The sequence below is a fragment of the Cydia splendana genome, chromosome 5 (genome assembly GCF_910591565.1).
Source record: "Cydia splendana chromosome 5, ilCydSple1.2, whole genome shotgun sequence".
NCBI classification, from domain to species: Eukaryota; Metazoa; Arthropoda; class Insecta; order Lepidoptera; family Tortricidae; genus Cydia; species Cydia splendana.
Window position 1 is genome coordinate 2291252 of NC_085964.1, and position 27499 is coordinate 2318750.

General features: G+C 38.0%; 1 protein-coding gene across 1 annotated transcript; it reads right to left on the minus strand.

The window, feature by feature from the left end:
* Positions 1-2455: 2455 nt before the first annotated feature.
* LOC134790331 (macrophage mannose receptor 1-like) lies at positions 2456-17294 on the minus strand. The gene is made up of 6 exons (XM_063761100.1): positions 17286-17294; positions 15566-15716; positions 15183-15323; positions 11250-11462; positions 9777-10031; positions 2456-3050 (listed from the first exon to the last, which is right to left on the minus strand). The coding sequence occupies exons 1-6, from the start codon at positions 17292-17294 to the stop codon at positions 2878-2880; spliced, it is 942 nt and encodes a 313-aa protein (XP_063617170.1). The 3' UTR covers positions 2456-2877.
* Positions 17295-27499: the final 10205 nt, after the last annotated feature.

Sequence of the window (27499 nt, forward strand, 5' to 3'; positions counted from 1 at the left end):
TTAAAAATGAAATTATAAACCAAAGAACAAAAAAGAACGTAATAATACCGGTATTTTTGTATGGACCAAATACCGGTTTCCGACCCCTGAAATAATTACATGTGGTATGAACATAGCTCGAAGAATTTCTTTCAATAACTTAATGGCAAAAATTTCATTTTTGGTACAAGCTTTTATCGCTGACTGTATTTTCTTATGACAGACAACTAATACTCATCGAGACAATTCTAAAAAGCCCTAACACAATTAGGTTACGTTGTTTTATAATAGAGTTCCTATGACCACCTCCTGTCTCCATCATCAGATCAGCTCGATGGTACCATAATATTGCATTGTCATCCGATTTATACATGCATACAAAATTTCAGCTCAATCGGAAACCGGGAAGTGGATCAAATTTAAGGGCCCTTACGCACTTGCCGGTTGGCCGCTTAGGCGGTTGGTTTGAGCGGCCAGCCGCCTGACGCGGTTGATATAGCGGCTGGCCGCTATGGCGGCCAGCTGCGGTGAAACCGCGATACAACCGCGTTAAGCGGCTGAACCGCTCGGCATCTTCGGTCCATTAACAAAATGGACGCCGTTGAGGTAGCTTGTGTTTATATTTGTACTACCTAAAACAACGAAAGCAAAATAAAAAAAGATACTGGATTTATCCTTTACTAGAAACACGCAACGAATTTGGCCAGTTCGCAAGCTGCTTTCAAGAATTGTTATTTGCTTGCTTTACTATAAAAAATAATCTACGTTTTTTATTTTTTATTATTAATAAATTATTCTTTTTTTTTTTTAATCATTTATTTACATACAATATATATACAGTGGTACTACTAAACTAAATTAATAACTAGCTTAAATCTAAAATAGGCCCTTGAGGCATTGTACCAAGGATGCTGGCGGCATTTCCTCGCTGTATCGCAATGCTGATACGTTGTGCGAGGTAGCCGCCAGCTCTTCGGTCACCAGTTACGTCAACCAGACGCTTCGCGATTTCTGCGAACAACTTATGCGCGCTGGGACCCCATGGACCTAGAGTTTCAACTCCAAATGGTACAAAATGGTACTCTCTACCGAGGCTCTTATATTTGTTACGTTTTAAATGCATGCTAAATAATATTGTAGTGGACGAATACGTCGGCTACAAACTCATCGGCGGCTCCCCGCACTCTGAACCGCCAGTGCGTATAGACAAGTTGGCGGCCAGCCGCGGAGCGGGCCGCAGCTCTTCATTCAACCGCCGCGGTTGAAATTTTGTGGCGGTTAAGTGCGTACGATCACAGGCGGTTGCATATTAAATTACAAAAGCGGCTGGCCAGCCGCCCCCGCGGTTAACCGCTAGTGCGTAAGGGCCGTAACTTGCAAGATTTGATTACACACAGACAGACAGACAACTAAATAATTCCGATTAAAATGGGGATGAAATTTTTTTTCACGTCAACCCTATAGTGTGGGGTATCGTGTGATAGGTCTTTAAAAATGAATAAGGGTCTTTAAGAACCATTTTTTGATAAACTTAGTATTTTCGGAAATAATCGATCTCCAATAAATAAAGTTGTGTTTTCCACTTTAGTTCCCCTAACTTTTGAACTATGGGTCCAAAAAATATGAAAAAAATCGTGAAAGTAAAGCTTAGTAAAGACTTTCACGGAAAAATATAGCGAACCTAATCGGTCTAGCAGATTTTGAGTTTTGGCAAATAGTCTATTTTGACAGACGGTTAACTACGGAACCCTACACTGAGCATGGCCCGACATGCTCATGGCCTGTTTTTTTATATTATATTTTATCAACACGCCGCTTAGCAGCTTGCTTACTCTAAACGAAAATTTTTATTTATGATAAACAATTACAAAAAAAACACGTTTTCTTAAATCGTCTATTTGACGTGGCTAATCGATATGAAATGAAAATAAAATATATTCTTGTATATTACTTTATTCTGTACAGATTTCATAATTTTTAATATCCAATATATCTTTTATTTATTAAAAAACAATAAAATGCAAGCTTATACAAATTTAAAAAAGACTAAAGAACGAAAACTTATTACGTAGAATACTATAGAATTTTGTGATTTATCGGCAATCATGTTTTTTGAAGAGTAAAATTATATGTCGGTATATTATTAATCAAAAACTTTTAATTTATTTTACATAGATATTTACTTAAAAAGTTTTTCATTGTTGTATAATAAAATTAAACTATTTTCAAAAAATCTTTGTCCGCCGCGCAGCTACGCTTTCCGAAACAAGTCGCGCGACGATAGTGACTAAAAATACGTGATGTACGTTAGTAATGTGTCAAAAACGGTCAAAGAAGTTTGTGAAATCCAGGAAAATAGGAATGAGGAAGTCTAGGTATCAGTAGTACAAACACTAGATGCGATTCGTAGGACGTTTAATTAAAGACACAAACTACAACTACCCTATACACAAGTTATAAGCATAATCTAGGTGTACCCACATCCTATACCTATGGGTATTCTGAATCCCTAACAACGTTTGTCCTAAAGTCACTTGCCCTAACTGGTTTGTCCTAATGGGCACATGCCCTAACGATCAATTGTCATAACGATTATTTTCCATAATGTAAGGTTCTGAAAAATGGTTAGTTTTTAGAACTTACTGTTAGCTTAGGGTTAAGAACTGTGACCCTCGCAAAAAAGAAAATATGCTTTATAACATTAGGATGAGTAATCAATCATAAGGGAAAACAAAATTAGGGTTTTTAGTGTTTGGACAACTGATCATTATGACAAACAATAGTAGGGAATGCAAAGATAGGAGAAAACACTTTAGGGATTCAGATATAGATCCATCGTATATATACATATATCACAAAATTATTTAAGTTTATAGGACATTTGTAAACAAGTAATAATTAAAACTTAGAAGGGGTATTTTCGCAAATGAACGGCGAGTTCTTGGAGCAGGAAGCATCATTGAGCAGCCCGTTAATGTGCATGGAGCCACAGTATTCGTTCCCTGCTCCATTGCCGTTGCTTGGCTCGCCTTCGTCCCAGTTCGCGAATCCGGCCTCGGTGAGCGTCTCGCCTGGCGAAAATAAAAGAAAAAAATATTTTCATACAGCCAAGGCTCATATCTACATACCTTAAATTTATAGCAACAACATACGTATAATAATAATAATATAATTATGTTATGTCTACACAAATATAAAAAAAAAAACAGTTTTCTGATGCATTAATTGTTCCGATATAGGATTCGGCAAATTCCCACAGCACCACCGAAATATCACACATTACACACATATCATAAAGAAATAAACATAAAGATTTTAAAGTTAAATAAAGCAAATTAAAACCAAAATATTACTTTGCTTATCCGCGAAAAGATAACGTGCTAAGTCAATCAGTGCTAACCCGTTATACTTACTTGCGTATTTTTTACATGCAATTAATATTCCCACCCTCCCACCGCAAAAATAAATACGCAAATAAATATAACAAACCACCACCAAAAGAATAATACTCGACATGTGTTTCGCCTCTCTACGAGGCATCCTCTGGAGTTGTTGACGGTCTGACGCCCGGCAAAATAATAAATATAAAATAAATATTTTGGTTTTAATTAATATGGATTTCCGCAAAGTAACGCCTGATTCTATTCACTATTTTAAATAAATCAGTCAGAATTCCGCGCTTACGATGGTTTCAAGCAGCGGCAGGTGTGGCTCACTCCGCGATTTCGTCGCGTCGCTACAAGTACATTCGTCCCACACCAATTTTGGTGGCTAGCCGTAGCCATAGGCCGCGCGTGGCGCTTGCGCCACCTAGCGGTCATATCTGTCGTAATCGTAACAGACGCGTTTTGTTAGAGAGTGAATCTTCCGTACCTAGAACTATTATTTATTCTGTGGCAGCTGTCGCAGCACGCGCACCTACACAGATACGCAAACATTTCAGGGTCCCCCAATTCCCACTGGGCTCTTGGCCTAACCTCTAGTAGATAATGAGCTAAAGAAAGCATCTGGTACACCGCGGCTATCTGTAGAAAATGAAGGGTCGGACCCGGACCGTCCTAGCTTGCCATAGCTCCAAATTGGCATGTCACAGTTGAAGTCATCAGGCGGTATCAATGTTGGACACTTGACATTGGTATAATAATATATAGTAAGATAAGAATGCGCGACGCCAATTTAATATCTAGGTACCTACTAGGTAGAATTATAATTATTTCAACAGAATATAGATATATAGCTGGTTTGTTAGTGCACACCGTTGTATGGGGACCTTGCACTTTCAGACTATGCGCTGAAACTTGGCACAATTGATTGTTAGCTTGTCTTGAGCAGATACAGACCGGGAAACGTCGAGAGCCACCTCTCATTTAGTGCAAGGGGGGGGGGGGAGGGAAGTTCGACACTGCGGCGCTTCACTTGGAGCAACATTTCTCTAAAACTATACCTATTTTTTTTAAAGTGTAGCAGGAATCGGAAAAAAAATACAGTCGTAAAGCTACTCATTACGTTTAAAAATATATATATTTTATTATACAAATCTGTTGATAAATGGGAGATAAAAAATAATATTAAGCGTGGGTCAGAGTGATCTCAATGCCCACAGCCCACAGCAAAAAAACAACTTTTACGTAAATAATCTGTTTCAGATTTCTTAAAGTAGCACTTATTTTATAAGAAATCTGAAACAGAAATCGTAAAAAAAAACGATTGTGGAACAAATCATAAGTAACTTTCCCATCTTAATAATATTTTGCATTGAGATCACTCTGACCCACGCTTAAGACGAAACGGGAGCTGAGCTAAAAGTCAATTTTGAGATTTCAAGCTGAATATACCCGTCGCTCTGACGGGGCGTGAGAGACTGTATTTGTGTGTGTAATGCACGCACACAGATGCGTACGCTTGCACCCGCGCGCGCCTCATTGCCGACAATTTGCAATGTTATTTTTCGTGCGTTACTGCCACGAGGCGTTCACTTATTACTTACTGTGTTGCGATTGAATTTTTTGACCCGGCTTACGTTTACGGAACTCGATAATCTTTCTACTACTGTGACTTGGCTTTGTTTACTTGACTTTGCTGATCAGCTTATTGTTTTGGACTCCGTGAGTTGTGGTTACCTATTGGACCGCACGCAATTCATCTACCTTTATTCAAGTAATTAAGCGTAATTAGCCGAAACCTTTATAAGAGTGTAATTCATAAGAAGTACATAAGATATAATTTATGTACTGGTTTGCTGTTAGCTTTTAATTGTATCACTTTACATATATGTTACTCAAATAACTAACACGGTTACACTGTTGTAAGAACATTATTTTTCAGGTAGGCCTTATTATACCTACTATAGGCCTTATTACCTCCTAGTACCTTAGTAGTAGTAGTACTACTACGGAAATTGATTCAAAGACTCAAGACTGACTTAAGTGGCAGTAGGGTGTAGGGTTTTTTCTAGGCTTAATGAGTTCGCTGAAGCTTATTTTTTATACTTAGCGCACAGAACCACTAGTTTAACAGTATCAGCTCTAACCACATGTCACCATTTTGTCCTTTACGTAACAAACTCAGGGGCCCAGAATATCCGATGTACCTATCAAATCAAGGTTCTGTACCAAATAAGGCCCGGTTATTATAGTTCGTTATCTTTTAGCATTAGAAAGAAGGTAAACAATCATGACGTGTCTTTTTATTAATAATTATTGAAAAACGCTTTCAAAAATTAGTTTATATTACTTATGAAAGCAAAAGAATATAAAAAAGTATATGATTAATACATACATACATACATACATACAATCACGCCTATTTCCCGGAGGGGTAGGCAGAGACCACGGATTTCCACTTGCTACGATCCTGACATACCACTTTCGCTTCCTTCACATTCATAACATTCCTCATACACGCTCGCCGGTTTAGGGTGCTCTTGCTCATTAATATGATTAATATGATTTATAATTCTAACATATTTGCTATGACTTATTTTTCAATGGTAATTTTTAATAAGACATGTCAAAATCTGTTACCTTAATGCAAAAAAAACGAACTTTAAGCGTGCTAACTTTCAAAATTTCATTTTTTTAAGATAGATAAGTAGATGGGCAAAAATTTTGCGTCCATGTCCACCAGTGAGTAAGTGATTGAGATACCTAAACATTTAACTTTATAATGTAAAATGATATAATTTACTAACCTACTCGTTTAATTTCAGGTAGGTTGAATAAGGAACCAAGTAACCATGGGGAGGAGCAGTATTTACTAACATTTTCTTTTTGGGTCTTCAGAGTGTATCGTTTCCTTTTTTTTGCACATATTACACTTAAATATATATTCTCTGTGTAAACCCTTACGTCTTTCAATGACAAAGGCAAGATCAGCAAATGTACAATTTGTATGATCGTGCCTGATATTTGAGATCACAGAAAATAAATATTTTAAATCCACTATTCTGCGACCTTCTAAAATTTTGTTTTATCATGATTCATGATCAAAAAGCTCGGATTCAATAGTCATATCAAACGTCGATTATGCAGTTGATGATGAGCTTGCATTTTCTACCATTGGTGCTGCAAATGCATCAACCGGTGGCGATAAACTTTGCCCTCTTGTAAAACAAATTACTATTGTGATTGTGTCCAGCAAAAGGCCAAAATTCGATTTACTTTCCTGTTTAAAATATTACTAATTTATTCATATTTCAGATTAGGTACATAGGTAACTGTCTGAATGTTACAATGCCAGCTGGCAAATTCTATCACATTTGTTTGTTTGGTAGTCATGGTAACATTCACTTACATTGATATCCTTATTAAGATCTGTATCTTATTATCCAGACCTTAAAATATTGCCACCGTTGCCCTTTAAAAAAATACTGTTTAAATAATTGGCTACTCAAACAATGCTTCTATAGTATAAATAATGACTACACAAAAATGGGTAGTATTGTATATAATGCACGAAATAAGGCCCGATTCTTAAGCGGGTTTAAATTTTGAGGCCATGTCCGCTAATACTATAGACAAAATATCAAGTTTAATAAACACAAAAAAAAAACATTGATGGGCCTTATTTTATAATTTAGGCCTTACTTTGTAATTTAAAGTAGAGTTAGGCCAAGAAAAATCTATAGCGATTTTGATAGAACACGCAGTGCAAGTATTATTTCAAACGTCGCTTCTATGAAATTATGACATATAAATAACACTTGCACTGCGTGTGCTATCAAAATTGCTGTAGACTTTTCTTGGTCTGACTCTTAAATATTCTTTATTACACCACAAACATAAAAACAAATTTAAAAAAAAACCGGCGAAGTGCAAGTCGGACTCGCACACGAAGGGTTCCGTACCATTATTTATAAAAATTTTGTTAACCCATTTTAACCATGCAATAAAATATTTTTGATTTTGATTTCTAATTTGAAATATTAGAATCAAAAAGTTCATAATAGATTGTATATCATAACTACAAAATTGTGTTCCCTACTCTCAACCCAAAACCCCTTGTATCTTAGGATCTAGATATTTTCACACAAGACGGTTTATCGATAACTTCTTACATCACTAGATTATCGACATTAAATGTCGACTATTGCCCATCACTTTTCTGGCTGTGTACGTATTTAGAAACTTGACTCCGCCCCTAAAATTAGTGCGATAGGGACAACTGCAGCTGAGGCGAAAAATCCTGCGTAAAAATGACAAAAATCGAGGTTTCGTAGTCCTCTTTTTCCTCCCCCAAAACTTAACCAATCGTAACCAAATTTGGAAATCTAAATGATTATGAAATTATCTGTGTCGGACCGTTTTGCTTTTTTGGCTAATTGATATCAGTTTTGAATACCACGCCTCTCATTGCGGCATAGTCTATTAGGCCATTTTGGCCGTTTTTGAAGGGCTCTAGCGCCTTAAAAAACAAAAATATCAAAAAAAGCAAAACGGTCCGACACAGATATTGACAATATTAATCTGTGTTGAAAAAATCATTGCTCTAGCTTCAAAAACCACGGAGGAAAACGAGGACTACGTTTGTATGGAGGAATGACCACTCCTGTTGGCTCTTAATATTATTTTTTATCTCCCATTTATCAACAGATTTGTATAATAAACTATGTATTTATTCTACTTTAGTCTTTTCTACTTTATTCTTTTTGAAGTGAAAACTTCTTTAGCGGCGCTGTGAACTTTTTGAGGCGGGGAAAAAATGATAAACTCGAGACAGCGTAAGGCGTACCGCGTAAGGCGTCTCTCCTCTCTTCCTACCGCGCGGCGAAAATGTATGCCTGAGCCTGCTGTTTCATTTAGGCGGCGCAGTGCGCTTGCGTGATGTGTGACGGACAATGTCATTGTTTTTTTATTTAAATGCCATCTAGTGAGATTCCCTCAAACTGGTATTAATATACCTAACTGTAGTACCAGTAGTACTTACAGTGATGTGCTTAGGGGTTTCAAGTAATGCGACGATACAACGCTAGATGGCGTTAACATCAATTACACATAGTGCTGCAGACATTTTGCACTATATGTTATTAATATTTTGATTTACAATGTCGTTGAGTTTTCACTTCTGCCGGCACTCCCGGAGTGCAAGCCGTTGTTTTTTTTTGTTAGAAAGTGCATTGTTTTTGTTCTAAAAATAGATTCCTCATCCTCAATTTATCCGAAAATGATATATTACATGACCTAATAGGTATAGTTTTAGAGAAATGCTGCTCCAAGTGAAGCGCCGCAGCGTCGAGCTTCCCCCCTCCCCCCCACTAAATGAGAGGTGGTTCTCGTCGGCTCCCGGTCTGTATCTGCTCATGACCAGTTAAGAATCAACTGTGCCAAGTTTCAGCGAATAGTCACAAAATGCAAGGTGCACTACCAAACCAGCTAATAGTAGTAGATAATGAGGTGAAGAAAGCATCTGGTACACCGCGGCTATGTATAGAAAATGAAGTGTCGGACCCGGACCGTCCTAGCTTGAGTCATCCTCACTTGTGCCCAGCAGTAAAACCAGGGATGTTGCGGATGCAGATTTTTTGACATCCGCGGATGCTGATATTTGAAGGCTCACATCCGCGGATGCGGATGTCAAGATTAGCTACTTAAAAACGTCAAATATTACATTTTAATATTTTTTATTTAAAAAAAACGAATTTTTAGTATTTGAGCAAGAAGCAAGAAGGTGCGTTATATTAAATAAACAGTAACTTGGCCGACTTTTCTGGGTCTAGACGATTTCGTTATAGTGAATGGAATCAGGCGTTACTTTACGGAAATCCATATTAATCAAAACCAAAATATTACTTTGCCAATCCGCGAAAAGATAACGTGCTAGTCAATCAGTGCTAATCCGTTATACTTACTTGCGTATTTTTTTACATGAAATTAATGTTCCCACCCTCCCGGTTTCGTGTATTGTTTTTTTGGTGGTGGTTTGTTATATTTTTTTGCGTATTTATTTTTGAGGTGGGAGGGTGGGAACATTAATGGCATGTAAAAAAATACGCAAGTAAGTATAACGGGTTATATAGCACTGATTGACTAGCACGTTATCTTTTCGCGGATTAGCAAAGTAATATTTTGGTTTTGATTTCATTATAGGTAATGACGAAATTACCTATTAGCACTTACGCTGCCGCTAAGACGTTCCTGTACCGACTTGTTCGACATCCGCATCCGCTTTAAGCTCCGCATCGATTTTATGCGGATGCGGATTTTGAAAATAATGCGGTAGTTCCGCGGTTGCGGATGCGGATATTCGCAACATCCCTGAGTAAAACGTATCAACAATAGGGATTACCTATTCTCACTCACCAAATACAGTTGCCCACGCGCCATCATCATATTTGCTGAAGCCAATTAATGCATGTTTTGCTTGATCCGCACCGGTGATTGTGTCTGTGTTGTTATTGTAAAGGTTCTTGAGAACAGCCGACTCGGTGTCGCTGTTGATGACGGCCAGATGTCCGCCCTCGGCGTGGCACGTGGCCAGGGCGAGGCGCCATTGTTTCGATACGCCGTGGAACTTGTAGCAGCTGCTGGTGCTGGCCTCCCATTTGTAGTCAGACCCTGACAAATTAAAATATATTTTTAAAGTGATAAGTATTTTGGGGCTATGGCCCTACGCGGTGATGGGCCTTCGGCCTTTTAATTTAGATACGAGCCTTTCCCGGACCTCCTGCTCCCGGATCCTCGGCCTTCGGCCTTCGCATATAAATACTTGTGTTCTTTTTCTCTGTTTATGCACTGACCTCCCTTGAATCTCATACCACCTCACTTGTGGATTTTGCAGGAAGCATGCTCAATTGCTCAGGGTCAGATGGCATTTGCTTTCGTAAAACTAGTGCCTACGTAAATTCTTGGGATTAGTTGCCAAGCGGGCCCCAGGCTTCCATTAGCACAATATTCTTGGCACAATATTCGATCAACAGCTCACATTCAATGACCACATTGTCAGCGCCTGTAAGGTTGCAAGAAAATGCCTAGGTTTCGTAATCCGCCAATCAAAATCTTTCAGTACACAGAATGCACTTAGAATACTGTACAACGCGTATGTACGAAGCCGACTTGAGACGAATGCGATAATTTGGAGTCCCCATGAACAACACTACACACTTATGTTGGAGAGGGTCCAGAAATCGTTCATTCGTCATCTATATAATAAAACTTATGGTTACTATCCATACATGTACCCTAGTCTATATATTCTCGGAATGGTTAACTACACCACCCTCGAGGCCAGAAGAAATGTGGCACTCGTAAGATATTTTTATCTCCTAATCCGTGGCCAAATACATAACCCTCAGTTGCTAGCACTTGTACCGTTTCGAGTACCTGTCCACAGCAGTATTCAGCTGCGCCCTCGTCGCCGCGCGCTGTTTGCAGTCCCGGCGGCGCGGACCCGGGCATTATCCCACTCACCGCTGCACCACGCATTGTCTCTCCTGAACGATATATTGGACAGCGACAGCGAACCTGACATATTCCAATGCACGGAACCTAGTTTTTTGTCAGTTAGTAGCCGATACCTGGAGTCAATAGCGACGCCGAGCTCAATTAATGTATAGTTAGCACTTAACTAAAATCTTACTCTCAGTGTTTATATAATGTCACTCCTTTTAACATGTGTAGCTTGACTGTAAATGTTAATTTAAGGAATAAATAAATAATAATAATAAAAAAAAATTAGCCGGGACAAATTTAGTCAACGTTGACATACTCGGTCAGGTGAATACTTATGACGGCAGCTGATGGTATTACAGCACAGTCAGGGAATAATAATATTACGATCGTTGCATGTTCCCAGCTCAGGTGTGGGACTTGTGATTTCATTGTCGGAGGAGCAGTTGTGGACGGTCTTGCGGCAAAAGTAGGGCAGCACTCTAGCGCAGTTGACGTCGGCCAGCGTGCCCGCGCCGGTCAGCGCCAGGCAGTCCTCGGCGTCGTCGGCATTGTCCGGCTCACCCCAGGCCCACTCCAAGCTGTCAGCGAGATTCTCTCCTGTCAAAAGAATTTTCTTTTAGAAAAGCAAATCGTTGATAAGTAAATAACATTTCGTTCACTCCCATCTTTACATACATTTGTCTAAGTATATTTATTCGGAGGTCGTGGGTTCAAATCCTGGCTCGTAACAATGAGTTTTTCGGAACTTATGTACGGAATGTCATTTGATATTTGCCACTAGCTTTTCGGTGAAGGAAAACATCGTGAGGAAACCTGGATACATCCGCGAAGAAATTCAAAGGTACCTACTATAATAGGTATGTGAAGTCCCTAGCCCGCATTGGGCTAGCGTGGGGACTATAGCCAAACGGTTCAGGCGGAGTATGTCACTTTCTTAGGACGTCACATTCTGAGGACGTCACATTCTGAGTTCGTCACTTTCTGAGTACGTCACTTTCTGAGAACGCCACTTTCTGAGGACGTCACTTTCTGAGTTCGTCACTTTCTTAGGACGTCACATTCTGAGAACGCCACTTTCTGAGTACATCACTTTCTGAGTACGTCACTTTCTGAGAACGCCACTTTCTGAGTACGTCGCTTTCTGAGGACGTTACTTTCTGAGAACGCCACTTTCTGAGGACGTCACTTTCTGAGTACGTCGCGTTTTTTAGCATAGGTACGATTTAACAGTATAATATACCTGCACGAAAAATGTATACTGCCAGCAACCAGATTAGCTGTTCGACATGCGGTCGCTTTTATATCCTACATACCAATACCAATCTCTGTTTGCCTTACGCCTGACTGGTAGAGAATTCCATTTGGCAAAATGTCCTATGTTTCGTGCAATAAAGTGAAAAATAGAGAAATAAATATTAAAAAAACAATCTAATTATGTTTAAAACATTATTTAATTCAGAATACTTAGAAACTACAAGCAGCAAAACATTAACCACAGATTGGAGTTAGGCCGGCAACAGCTTCGATTGAATACACATAAATGTTTCGCACAGTAGGAACCATGATTTTATCATTCGCCGCTGTGATTAGCTGGTGAAGGTATCATGGCAAGCTCGCTGACACCAGTAGAAGGTCATTCCCACATATTTACATTTAAACGGACTGCCGCTCCTTTCGTGACAACATATTCTTCAACATACCGCGTCTTCTGTCATGTCTCCATAAACTCACGTCTTTTTTTCTGATGATCATGGACCTAGAACTCTATGCTGATGATAGTGTAAATTTTGGATATCTGCGTATAAAATTCAGCTCTTGCAGTTTTGGTTCAGACAATATTTCTTCTCGTGTAACCTGTGGAGAATAGGCGTCAAAGGATTTTTTCTTCATATCGGCAACGGCATATTTAGAATATATGTTCAGCCATCAATCACTTCTGCGTATGAAGTGATCCATACTCTCATAGTTCTCATGTTCTGCATATATTTAATGTAATTTATTTGTTTGTTTTCTTCCTATATAGGTTACACGATGAATTTTTAAATTAATATAACATTGTACTTTTAGCCTGACAATAAAAATCTATCATGTCGCCGATTTGACATCGCTGATTTAGTTATAAAGTTTGTCAAATGACTGTTTCATTTCAAACATAGACAGAGATAAACATACTATCTTTGTCTTACACTAGTACTAGCACCCAAAAGAAAAGGATGAGTGTAGTTTTTATTGTTCTTATTTAATGAAAAAATTTGTTTGACCACTTACAGGCCGTTAACTCTCAGAATGAACTTCGTTTTTCGGGTAAAATCGGACGTATTCGCGTAATAGAAAATGACAGCGTCGTACTAATTTAGTTGCAACTTGCAATCCAACACTCAAAACTATACAGGGTGGTCTATACCACAACGTCCAAATTTTTTTTTAGATTCCTCAATTCAATTATAGAATATGTATGTTAGCCGGTTTGTCGTAGTTTTCGAGTTATGAATTTTTGAACTTTTAACTTTTGTTAAGAAATTCCGGCCCGAACCAATTAATTTATTTAAAAAAACTATTGAACTTTTTTGAATGTTTCTTTTTATAACATAATCCTTTACAAACGACGCAGTTGCTAAAAAAATCAGCATCCTCACTTGGCTGCGAGTTGGAAAAAAAGACAAAAGTCAAAGTTTTACGTTCAAGCAGGTCAAGTTTAGATTTTACCTAATTAAAATAAACATGCGAGTTCAACGACTTTTGGTTATTTTAGAAACTGCTAGTCCCTAAGTTTTTTTAAAAAAAAAGTGACAATAGTCATAATTTGACAGAGTCACCGGTCAAAGGAATCGAGGTGGAAAGTTCCCAAATTAGTAATCTGATAGCCCACGTAGTGAAGAATCTAAAAAAAACAACGGGATGCACTCCGGGAGTGCCGGCAGAAGTGAAAACTCAATGACATTGTAACAGTTTTTCGATCAGGTCACGTGTCCGTCTTACGTCTTACGAATCTTACGGTCACGTGACCTGTCGCGAGTTTAACATTTTTTCCCCATCACAAAAAGTGCACAGCGCCGCTAAAGAAGTTTTCACTTAAAAATTTTGGACATCGAGGATTGTACCACCCTGTATAGATTAGTTAATACCACCATAACTAGTAGGTAAATATTTAGATTCATATTAAAATATGTGACTTTTAAGTACCTACTGTATAATTATTTACAAATTAAATTTAAAATTTTTGTTTTAATTTATTTTTTTATGTTAAAGTAAATTTTAATTAAAACTAGAGATTAAATAAAAAAAACACAAACTATGTATAAATAATATACTTACCTACAAAAAAATATGCCTGTTATTATTACCACTCTGTATAATTTCAGCGAGAAGTAGTAAATGACGGTGTGACGTTCTGCTTTCAAATTCTGATTCTATTTTATTTAGATTATGACAAAAAGTCAAATAGCAATATAGTCATCAACCAAATATTAAGCATAACGTCATTAAATTAGGGCTTGTTTTACATTGAGACAATAGGTATCCCTAACTTCTTGCGAGTGAGTAAGAAAGCAGAACAACAGTATCACCTTCGCGTGCTACCGCCGATACCCGATGTATCTTTCTAAAATCCGAAGGTCATTCTGAGAGTTAACGGACTGTAGATAATATGTTGCGCTAGCTTCGACCCGCGACTTCATCTGCTTGGAAATATGATGATGATGATGATATCGTACCTATGCTAAAAACGTGACGTACTCAGAAAGTGACGTCCTCAGAAAGTGGCGATCTCAGAAAGTGACGTCCTCAGAAAGTGACGTACTCAGAAAGTGGCGTTCTCAGAAAGTGACGTACTCAGAAAGTGACGAACTCAGAAAGTGACGTACTCAGAAAGTGACGAACTCAGAAAGTGACGTACTCAGAAAGTGACGAACTCAGAAAGTGACGTCCTCAGAAAGTGGCGTTCTCATAAAGTGACGTACTCAGAAAGTGACGAACTCAGAATGTGACGTCCTCAGAATGTGACGTCCTAAGAAAGTGACATACTCCGCCTGAACCAGCCAAACTGTATCGTGCTTGAGAGGAGGCCTGTGCCCAGCAGTGGGACGAATACTTATAGGCAAAATTATTTATTTTTTATTTATTTTATTATTCAATCATACAACAAATTTTTTACCACGCAATTCATGTTACATACGCTTACGATCGTACGGTAAGCAACATCTGTGCCTGATGTGAGCAGTTGACCACGACACTGCAAATGGAGTATAACGACAAAAATGAGAATTCAGGTTACCTACTTAAGAGAGGAGTTCAAAATCGGCTATTTAATCCATTTACCGTCCAACGATTTAAAGTTTCCTTTGGATAATAGGCTCGTTGCTCCGATGAACACGCTGTTCAAAGCCAGTTTGTGCTTGTCCATCACGTTCAGCATCGTCCACGCAATTGCGCTGGACGTGGGAGATGCCAACACACCATCTGTAAAACGCAGTTTACGGTCATTGTGGAGAAGACCTTCTATCAGGTATTTCGTCTTGATAATTTTGTTATTTCGTAATTATTACAATGTATAGTGCCGGCCAGGGAAAGTACGCTCGCCAAATGTCATACATTTGAGGCATCAGCGTCGAGCGTGCACGCTTCTGTAAGGCTTTGTACAAGCTTTTGCTGCAGTGATAAAAGCTTGAATCGAAAATGAAAACATGTTACAAAAAACTCACCTTCGAGTTGGCAGTGCACGGCGGCGTCTGACCAGGCAGCGGGCACGATGTGCAGGCGCAGCCACGCGTCCGCCTCGCGTACGTACTCGTACTCCGTGACGGTCACGGGACTGCTGGTTGCGTACTGACACCCTGTAGGTAAATACGAGTACTATATAATTATTATTTATGATTATGAATAGTATTTTGTTGATAATATTATTGACAGAGCCATGTCAATTGAATATGATATATGCAGGAGCTTATTCTCAGTAATCGGAGCGCTTAATAGTTGCTCGTAAGAGTCGTAAGATACATTCAGGCCTATTCAGATTTCGAGATAATCACAAGATCTTGAGACGATTTAGAGATCAACTAGATCTACATTAGATATCGACTAGATGTGACTTGGATATCTAAGTCATAACTTGTCGAAATCGTTCAAGAGGACCTTCAAAATCGCGGAAACGTCAAATTTGACATATCTATCTTACAAATATCTTTAAATTATCCGTATCGTAACTTGTTGAAGTCTAGTAGAAATCTAATTCATTTTCCGAATCGAGCCGATTGTATGTTCTATGTAGGTCGTATCGTCGGTCATATCGGTCGTGCACTTCAACTCTTTTGTGGTGCGCGTGCCGCGACCGCTGCAGGGGACCATCGAGTGTGCAGACTTCTGGCCGAAAGGTGTCGTGTTTCGGAGGTTCCGGGACACAAGAGCAGCCGATGCAACGGAGCCACGCTGTTTTGTCGACTAAATAGTGTTTAGTTTTTAGTTTATAAAATATATATATATATTAGTCTGTAAGGTATTTGTGATATGGGCCTTGTTGCCTGAATTAAATTTCTAAATAAATAAATATCAATAATCAACAAGTTGCAAGGATTTTAAAACGTATGCATACTCCAATCGACAAAACGATGCCGATGTAAATCCAACTCAATCGGCGCAGAAAAAAACACGAATCCCAGCGATGTATATAGGTATATATAACTCAATATTTTGTATGTATTACGGGATTTACGGGTGTAACGCGATTAAATTCTATTATTTTACCTTTTATTCGACAGCTAGTGAAACCTAACCTGGCTGAAATGTCGGATAAAAGGTAAAATAATGAAATTTAAGGTTACCCGCTATCGCTCAAGCTGTTCACTAATACTGTAGTTCCCTTGAGCAAATATTTAGGAAGCTGGCGGCTGGATGGGAGAACAAGGGGATCGGTGGACGGCGATTAACAAATCTCCGTTTCGCTGACGACATAGTTTTGTTTTCCTCTTCAGTACGGCTACCACCAGTTTTGACGTTGACATAACGCTCACGTCTACGTAATTTACTTTCTGTACATCTCGCTTGCACTAATATGCCAGTGTGAGCGAGATGCATAGAAAGTAAGTTACGTAAACGTGAGCGTTATGTCAATGTCAAAACTGGTGGTAGCCGTACAGCTACGGAGCTCGGTTGCATGCTACAAGACCAGTGCCGGATTTAGACATTTGCCGCCCGTAGGCTATGCCGATTTTGCCGCCCCTATCCATCTCGCTTATAGCTTTTTAAAGTACTTTCCAACCAGAGGCGTTTAATTTAACAGTACAGTCGCCATCAGATATATCGGAGCGGCCAAGGTGTTCATAATATCTGAACACGCGCCCTAACGCCTTGACAATAGAGGCGTGTTCAGATATTTGTGAGCGCCTTGGCCGTTCTGATATATCTGATGGCGACTGTACAACGCACCATAGTCATATTAAAATGCAGATAAGGTGATGTTACTATTCTAGATACAGATTTATATGGGCCGTTTTTGTCACTCAATGACGATGCGACCTCTTTATATTTTCTTGATCTGATCGGCGACCGGTGGGTACCGCTGGGTTTTGGCCATTGAGAATCAAGGTGAGGCATTGGCAGTCAGGCTGGATATAGCTAAGAAGTTCGGTCGGGTCTGGCATCGAGTCTGCTTGAGTGACTATGCTATACAAATGGATCGCTAGCTTTTTGTCCGGTAGACGCATATGAGCCGTATAGTAGTTGAGCTGTGAGCATGGGTCACAAATAAAATAATGTTCGTAAATAATTTTTATCGAAATTTTTTCGATACAAATAGCGTAATTTGATAGAAAATGGTACATTTTTAGAGTTCCGTACTTCATATCGGAACCCATATAGGATCACTTTGTTGTCCGTCCGGCCGTCTATCTGTCTCAATATCTTGACATGACAGAGGGCGGCAAAATCGACAAATAATGCTTGTTATTAAAATTTTACAAATAAATAGGGGAGCGGCAAAATTCTGGTCAAGCCTATCTGAACAGCAAATAAAATATTTTTTTGACCCAAACTTGCCGCCCTCTAAAATCTGCCGCCCTAGGCTTCAGCCTACTCAGCCTAGTGGTAAATCCGGCACTGTACAAGACCTAAGCAGGGCAAGCCTTGAGGTAGGATTAATGATGAACATGTCAAAGACCAAGCTCATGACTAACAGCCCAAAAAGAAAAGTGGTAGTGGATGGAGAGGAAATGTCATATGTCCAAGAATACATTTACCTGGGCCAAATAGTCTCTTTCCAGGCACGACAGGACAAGGAGGTCGCAAGACGAACAGGAAGTGCCTGGAAGAGCTGTTGGTCGTTGGCGAGATGACCTTGGCGCCTATGATAGGAACTGGGTGAGAGACCGGTCAAAACCGGGATACGTGGAAGAGGAGGAGGGAGGCCTTTGCCCAGCAGTGGGACACTCTAGGCTCATATAAATAAAATCGCGTTAGACCTGTTAATGTCATTATAGGCAATATAACTAAATTAAAAAAAAATGTTATTGATTCGACATTAAGGATGACAATTCTACACTTTGTTACTTATTCCAAATATACAATGCGGAGTTAGCTTGGTCCAACTTACCCGTGAACAAAATAAGACACAATAACCTAAAATGGGACATTTGAAATATTTATGTAAAGTACTTACGTAATTAATCTTGTACCTACAATTCGTGGACCGTCTTATCACTATAATGTAGGTATAAATGAGCTGCCCTCGCACACCCGTTATATCTACTCACTATCAACACCGGGTTTATGGGGCAGAGGTTATCTTTTTAATAGCAAATTCGCACAATCTTTGGAATACCCAAGTTCGTCAGTATGGATAAAACCCGGTCAAGTTCGAGTCAGACACGCGTTCCAAGGTTTCCGTACATTTACACAATTCATAACAAAGTTACCTTTTCACGGTTTCGGATCGGATTCGGATCGGACGTAGTGCGAAACCGCTCTTAGTGGGATAGTGCAAGTGGCCCTAAGAGTCTCACAATAAGTTTTGCATTTTTAATTTCAGTTTGCAAATACCAGTTCAATTTAATTGGTCCAGTACTTTCGTAGCCAATAGGCTGTGATGACAAATGACAAACGCACGAGTTATCCTACAATCCTACAAGGGTTCTGTTTTTTGATATTTACCAGTCGCTTTTCGGTGGAGGAAAACATCGTGAGGAAACCGGGCTAAACCCAATAAGGCCTAGTTTACCCTTTCCGTTGGAAGGTCAGATGGGAGTCGCTTTCGTAAAAAATAGTGCCAATGCCAATTGTTGCGATTAGGTCATCAAGCCGACCCCAGGCTCTCATGAACCGTGGCAAAAAGCCGGGACAAGGCGAGGAAAATGATGAGTTTGAATGAACAATTCAAGTTTTGATTTCATCTTTAGGTATCTCTATCTTTAGGTATTAATTAAAAACCAAGCTAATAATTTATTGAGTTTCAAATCAAATTATAATTACTTCATAATTATTGCCAATTTAATAAACAAAAATCATGTAATTTAACCAAGCCGTCATACCAATTATACTTATTCAACCAATCTTTCCGTTAACATATTACGATTAATAGTATTTTATTAATAATGTTATATAATACCCATAATATTTAATAGTAGGTACGTACTAAATTTGTAATGAATTACAATTAATAAAATTAAAATACACCTCGATGTACAGTCACCCGCAATAATATTATGTTACACAACAAAGTCCGCAAAAATATCTGACACGATCTTATTTGTAGAGCCATAAGAGCGTGTCACATATTTTGGCGGTAAGATATTATTGCATGTGATTGTATTTAGACTGTCAAAAATATCCACCACTGTCAAAATTACAATGTGTAATAATAATAAAAAATAAACGTACGTCGATTCCTCACTCTGCGGCCCTGACCACCGGCAGCTTGCGCCCTGTCCCGCTGCCGGCGGCACCCTATAGTTCGTTTTTTTAGCATTAGAAAGAACTTGAAAGAAGGTAAGCGATCTTGACATGTCTTTTAATTGAAAAACATTTAAAAAAAAATCACTAACCATTACTTATGAAAGCAGAAGAATATAAATGATCGTATTAGATTCATAATTGTTACATATTTGCCGTAACTCATTTTTAAAATGTTTTTTTCAATTAAAAGACACATCAAGATTGTTTACCTTATTTCTACTGCTAAAAAAAACGAACTATAGGTTAGGTTTTTTATAATGTGTTTATATGTATTTTTTATTGTTTTTTATGTGCTTTTGTATTTTAGTTTTATATTCATGTTATAAACAACCTAACTTAAGAAGAAAAATAAATAGAGAGAATAAAAAATAAAAGATCATTTGTGACGTCCCATGGTCAAAGGTACCTTATGGCGGGTATGGAGTTATGCATACCCCAGTAATCTACAATAAATAAGCTATCGATAACACAAAAGATCAACCTCCTAAGTTGTGTAGTTACAGAGATATTATTTATTGAAAATAATGTTGTAAAATGAGCAACTTTACGATAGAGAAGTTTTATGTTTAGCCACCTAAAAAACTATGTTCCTGAAGTAAGTTACATAGTTGACTACAAATAATAATACTTTAGACTCCTGAGATTAAAAAAATGTTGCGACTTGTTCTGTAATATAAATAGAAACCTTTGATATCGACTGATTTATGTGTATAGTAACCAATCTCTTGAAAATAAAGTTTTGTTTCATTTTCACGATTGATTGCAATGAGCTCTCAAGATTTAAATTTATCTATTAGAAAACGACTCTGAGAGACAGTTTAAGCAAAAAAAAAATATCGATTTAGACGTGAAAATGTCATTTCTGACTTTTTCATGTAAAATCACAAAATTCAATATTTTTTACTTTTAATGTGACCCACAATCAATTTTTCTGAGCACATATGAAAGAAATTCTGTCATTCAAATGAAATAAGTCCTAAAACCGCAAATAAATACTATATTTAACCTCTTATGCCACTTTAAACTTACATAACAATAACGGTATTTGCTCCATACATTTAAGAAAAGGTACCTTATGGTTACAAAATTTAATAATACATCACTACAAAACATCAATTACATTGAAGTTTATCTTTTTTTGAAAATCTTAATTTACATTAAACTGCCACAAATTTAATTAGTTCCTCGTCATAATAATCTTAAAAAAGACCTATAATTTGTATGTAAAGAAAAGGTACCTTGTGGTTAAGTTACATGATGCGGCATGATGATGATGGAACAGTTAGGATAAACTAATAATATTTTGGGGTTAAGATGTTATAAATCGTCTATTTCTTATCAATAATATATTTTGGTTGCCATTGAAGACAAGCGGCTTTGAGGTTCGATGACCTCAGATATCCCCTATGGCAATGCGTCGGGTATTGGCATTTTTCAGCAAACCAATGGCAGATTTATTGCATGCGACCAAACCAAATGAAGATTACTCTAGTTTAAGAAAGACTTGACGAGAGTAACTTTGGTATAATAGCAGGCTACTTGGATTTATAATGTCGGTCGATGTACGGTTATAATATTTGCTAGGCCCTTCGACCACAACTGAAATTAGCAAATTAGTTTTTCAGAATGCTAATACAGTTCTCTACCAAACTTCTTTTCCCGTATTGACTAGTTATTTTTGGGAATTTTCAATGTTTTTTCCATAAGGTACCTTTTCTACTAAACTCTGAGACCACATTACTAGGCTTATAACTAACATATAACAAAAATAAAAACAGGTAAACAAACGTGAAGCATTAAGCATGAAGCATTCAGATCACCCAATAAAAATTTTTTTAGCATTTTTTCACCTTTTTACAAAACATTTAATATCTCCGAAACTAGAAACCCTCATAAGGTACCTTTTCCCATGGAACGGCATATTTATTTCAGACGTAAGTCCATTGAGGTTTATATCATTATTACTAAACTATAATAATAAGTGGCGACACCGCGGACCCCTATTCCAGAGGGCCCTGTCATCTGGCCCTTGCCTCTGCGCTTGCCTTGATTGGCCAGAGTGGAGTCGCAAGAGCGGGACCTATGCTCCAGGTTGGAAGTATAAAATGTCATAACGCCGGCGGCCCGCTTAACGGATTACCGGGATCTGGCTACCGCAGACTCACCTCTCGACAAACTCACAGCCACTCCAAAGTGTTGCCCTGTTGTCGCACTGTGCGTGCGGCCATTGCGGGGCCCACTCAATGAGTTGGTGAGTCACCACCTGTCATTTACAATTTTGAGACTGATTATCACGGCAGATGTCCGCTAGTCTCTCCCATAGCCCATTATCCAGTCCATCCAACTTTCAAATCTATAGCCCATGACCTTATTAGTTCCCATCGCAGCACAAAAGTGCAGCACTGCAATAGTCTTTGCACCTGGCGGGGACCATCTCCGGATGTATCACATTATGCGTTCGGGGATGGTATCCGCCACGTGTATCCCTTGCTTTTAGATTAAAGTGTCTTAAAGGGACTCTGCGCTGTTGGCTTCGACCCCACGTACGCCTCCCAAAGGTCCGGGACCCCATGGTCCCGAGATATGGAAAAGACATACAAATAATAATAATATAATAACGATCATTGTTCCTATAGTCGTTTCAGCGAACGGTCTCATAGGTAGCGAAGAGTCTCGACCAACACCTAGAGAGACTCTCGCTGGATGGTTGGATCAAGGGTCAGATGCAGAAGGCGGTAATTTTAGACACGGCGCGTATAGTACGTCGGTTCCTCACTCTGCGGCCCTGACCACCGGCAGCTTGGCCTGCCCCGCTGCCGGCGGCACCCTAGGTTAGGTTTTTTATAATGTATTTAATTTTTTTGTAAGTTTTTAATATTGTAATTTTATACTCGCATTGTAAAACCCTAGCCAAAGCCAAACCCAAATTAAATAAAGGAAATAATATAATATTATAATAATGTAATATATGTTTATTTTATTTTACTTATGGGAGGTTATACATTCAAAATACGAATAGGCTCATAAGAGATAAGCTAGTTGCAATCGATTCATTATACGTTAATCCGTTCAAATATAATTTTATTTCATGAATTATTATTGCCGGTTCCGAATACAACATCGCAGTAGGTTAGTAATATCCAGACCCCGTTATCAGTGGTGAAATTGTATTGAAAATGCAAGGGTTGGCACTGCACATTAGGTATTTAACAATTAACATGTATAGAGTCATTCGGGTCAGCCTGAGTACAAATTATGAATACCTACATATTCCAGGTTTGCGTCGTGTTATAATAGAACGAAATGAAGTAGCGGTAAATAATAAAACGAAATCAGTTCTGTCGGTTTTTGACTGATTTGTTTGTTCGTTTGTATAACTATGTAATTCAATTTACAGTTAATAAGATAAATTTAGTCCGGATGATAAGTTAATTTCTACTTAACTAGAATGAGACTCTTCTATTTTAGTTTTTACACTTATACCGGTAAAACTGTTTTAATATTTTTGATCACTTTTAAAGCAGTTTACTGAATCACTAACTGACACATAATTATTTATTACAGCACGCTACATTTATACTATACTATTTATACTGTTTTTATTAGTATTGAATTCTAACAATATATTGGTGGTAACTAGTGGGAATTTTTTTCCCAGTAGTTACCAGTGGTAAAAGGTGGGAAAAAATTCCCAGTAGTTACCACTGGTAAGAACTTGGTGGTAACTAGTGGGAATAACCCATCATTAGCATGAAAAAGGTAATAAAATCTTAGAAAAATTATCACTAAAGATCATGCTGTACAGCGTTGATACATTATGTACCTAGTCAAAAACTAACGTATGTCTACGTAGCACGTAGGTATATTAAGTCTGCTATTTGTATTTTTTTTGTATTTGTGCAATAAAGATTACTTAAATAAATAATAAAATAAAAAAGAGAAAAAAACACAACTTACCCATGAATAAAACTAGACACAAATAGGCGAAACGGACCATTCTTACTTAAACTTTACTGAATTAAAATAAATATATTAATTCCAAACGAATATTTGCGCCGTCAAGTAATCAGTGAAGCTGTATAGCGTACCTACTACGCCGGAGTGCATTTTATATATACGGGGGCTAAGACAGCTTTATCAGAATAGATATCTACTGGGAAATTACTGCAATTATGTTATTTTACATGCGTCATAAGAAATCTCTAAACATGGAATATCCACTTTTAGCAATAAACAAATACTCACTGTGTTTAAAAAACAAAACAAAAGCAGTGATGCAACGAATAGCACTTTCGTATTTTACAAATGTGAAAACGAATAATGAGATACAAACTTAACTTTGCCGTTGTCTCCATACGATGACATATATTCATACTAAATTCATGTAAAATTCAAATAAATTAATAAACATAGACCGTCAATTGTAAATATAAAATTGTAAGCAAGCTTACAGCTTTCGGAGTATATAAAACATTGTTTTACCATTACTTTCGCCCTTATTTTAAGACATTATTTTTTGCTAAATATATATAATCGAAAAGTAGGTACCCTAAAGTCTAATTTTTTATTCGGTAGACTAAAATGATATTTCATACTATGAAATATTATTTTATGTTCATACTCGGAAATGTCATTTTAGTCTACCGAATAAAATAATTTGGCCAAGCCCGAGATAGCTCGAGGCATTTAGTGTTCCGTACGGCTACCATCGGTTTGGCATTGACATAAAAGATATCGTGGACGTAATTTACTTCGGCTATAAATATAATGACCACCAAAAAATACTTTGGTACCCTAAATAAAAAAATCATGCTTACCAAAAAATATTACTGAACACCAAAAAAATAAGGCCTAAAAATACAAAAGTACCACCATTTTAATTACGACTGCACTTCAAATTGTATTCAAATACCAAATATATTGAATGATCACCAAAAATCATTAATGATCACCAAATCTTGAAGACCAAATTAATGCGATATTTTCACCTAAATAAACCACTATGATTACCAAAAAATGTATACATATTACCAAATAAAGTAAACTGATGCCAAAATTACTAGCCCCTCCCGCTCAACCCCCCGTAGCCCGCACCGCATACCTACCTAACCTAATCTACTTTTCTAGTAGCATTTCGTTATGCTACTAGAAAAGTAAGTTAAACTGCTATCACTTAAGTGGGTTAGGTTAGGTTAGCACTGCGACCCTTACAGAAACGAAATGGTACTAAAAAAGTAGGTTAGGTTAAGTTTCAACTGCTACCCATACAGATACGAAACGCTACTAGAGAAGTGGGTTGGGTTAGGTTTGAACTGCGACCCTTACAGAAAAGAAATGCTACTAGAAAAGTGGGTTAGGTTAGGTTTGAACTGCGACCCATACAGAAACGAAATGCTACTAGAAAAGTGGGTTAGGTTAGGTTTGAACTGCGACCCTTGCAGAAAAGAAATGCTACTAGAAAAGTGGGTTAGGTTAGGTTTGAACTGTGACCCTTACAGAAACAAAATGCTACTAGAAAAGTAGGTTAGGTTAGGTTAGAACTGCGACTGTTACAGAAATAAAATGCTACTAGAAAAAGGTGACGAAGTGGATTAATTAATTAATTGCCTAGTCCAGAGCACACAGTCGCTGGGGCCGAAATCGGTCAGGAAAAGCATCATCAATTTAATAGGATAACGATATATTAAATATTTGCACATTTTAAATTAAAATGTGGTTACAATTTTTGTGATCATTTACTATTTTTGCGTTTACAATGATTATTTTGGAGTAATTTGCTTTAGTAGGATAGCAAGATTTAAAAATTTGGTTATCATTTTACATTAAAATGGAGTTCTAATTTTGGTGGTCATTTACTATTTTTGGGTTTACAATGATTATTTTGGTGTCAATTTCTTTAATAGGATAGCAAGATGTAAAAATTTGGTTATCATTTCACATTAAAATGGGGTTTGAAATTTGGTAATCATTGACTATTTTTGGGTTAATAATGATTAGTTTGGTGTCATTTCCGTTAAAAGGATAGTAAAATGTAATAAAATTGGTAATCATTTCACATTAAAATGGTGTTATAAATTTGGTGATCATTCATGATTTTAGGGTGGTAAAATAGATTTTTTTGGTATTAAATTTTACTAAATCTGGTGATCAGTTAAATAGCAGCCATTTACTTCCTTCTTTCGCACTAATATGTCAGTAGGTACGAGCGAGATGCATAGAAAGTAAATTACGTTCACGCCCACGGTAGCGTTTATGTCAATGCCAGGCTGTCAGTTCTGTGTTTAACCACTGACATCTTGCAGGCTTCGGGCCTTCGGCCCTACGCGGAGCTCGGCCTTCGGCCTTCGCATTTAGACACTTGTATTAATTACCTGTGTTTAGAACTGACCTCCTGAAAATTAGACATGTTAATTGTGCTGTTGCGGCTTTTTCCTAACTTTAACCTTTTAAGGTCTCGGGCTAAGTAGAATATCGTATAATTTCAATAGGTAGAACATCACTTACCACCAAGGGAAGTAAAGTTGCCCCTATGTAAAACTGAGTTTATTCCGGTAAACCCTGCATACGCCACCTTGTCGTCTTGCTCGGTCATCATGGAAACCAACTTTTGGGCCAAGGCGCTGGTCGTCGGAGAAGCCAGGACTCCACCTGCAAAACGTTTTAATCAGGAATAAACGTTTTTTCATTACAACATTATTTTGATACCTTCAAGCGGGACTCTCTAGTTCATCGTTGCTAGTGTGCAGTGTTAAATTTTATAATGTTGTCGAAAAAAGTAAGTTTAGTGGCGGTTGGATGTAGGAAACCATGGCGTCCCTTAGCTCGTTGGGTAGACGACATTCAGAAGATCACGAGGCACTTCTGGATAAGGTTAGTTCTTAGGCTGCGACTTAGGCCGATGGTGCGTCAAGAGGCTGGGCTGAAGTGATGACGATGATAATGATTAGTGAGTAGAATACGATTTCCTTAGTTTTGCTATACTATATTGACTGGTACTTGATAAGAGTAGAGTGTGTGTACATAGGTTTACCTTCTAAGGTACAGCGCATTCCCGCTTCGTACCAGGTGGCAGTCTCCAAGTGCAGGCGCAGCCACGCCCTAGCGTCTTCGCTGTAGACGTAGCCAGAATTGACATTGCTAGCTGCACAGTGCGCTCCTGCAAAGTAAAGATAGTCTGTTTTTGACACTTGCAAACGACCTTACTCATTAACTGGCTTTTTAAACAGGTACTTTTAATGCTCCGATAATTCATCATCTTCCTTACGTTTTCCCGACATTTATTACCGCGGCTAACTTGAGGGACCTGGGGTCCACTCAGCCACCTAAATACAAGAATTGACATAGATCCTAGTTTTACAAAAGCGACTTCCTTCTGATCTTTCAACTCAGAAGAGAAACTAGGCCTTATTGGGACTAGTCTGGTTTCCTCACGATGTTTCCTTACACAAGCGATTGGTAAATATTAAGTAAATCGAAAGATATTTTACAGTACATATGGTCCTATTTTCCAGTACTAGTGCGTAAAATAGCACTTTTCGTATGTCAAAAGTTTAGAGGGCCATATGTACTATAAAACGTTGTACGATACACGTGCGAATAGCCAATTCGCAAATCGTGTCGATTTGAAACACTCCCTTTAGTTGAGTGTGCTCAGAGCATAAAAAGGTCAACCACGGCGTTGCATGAACAAGAGA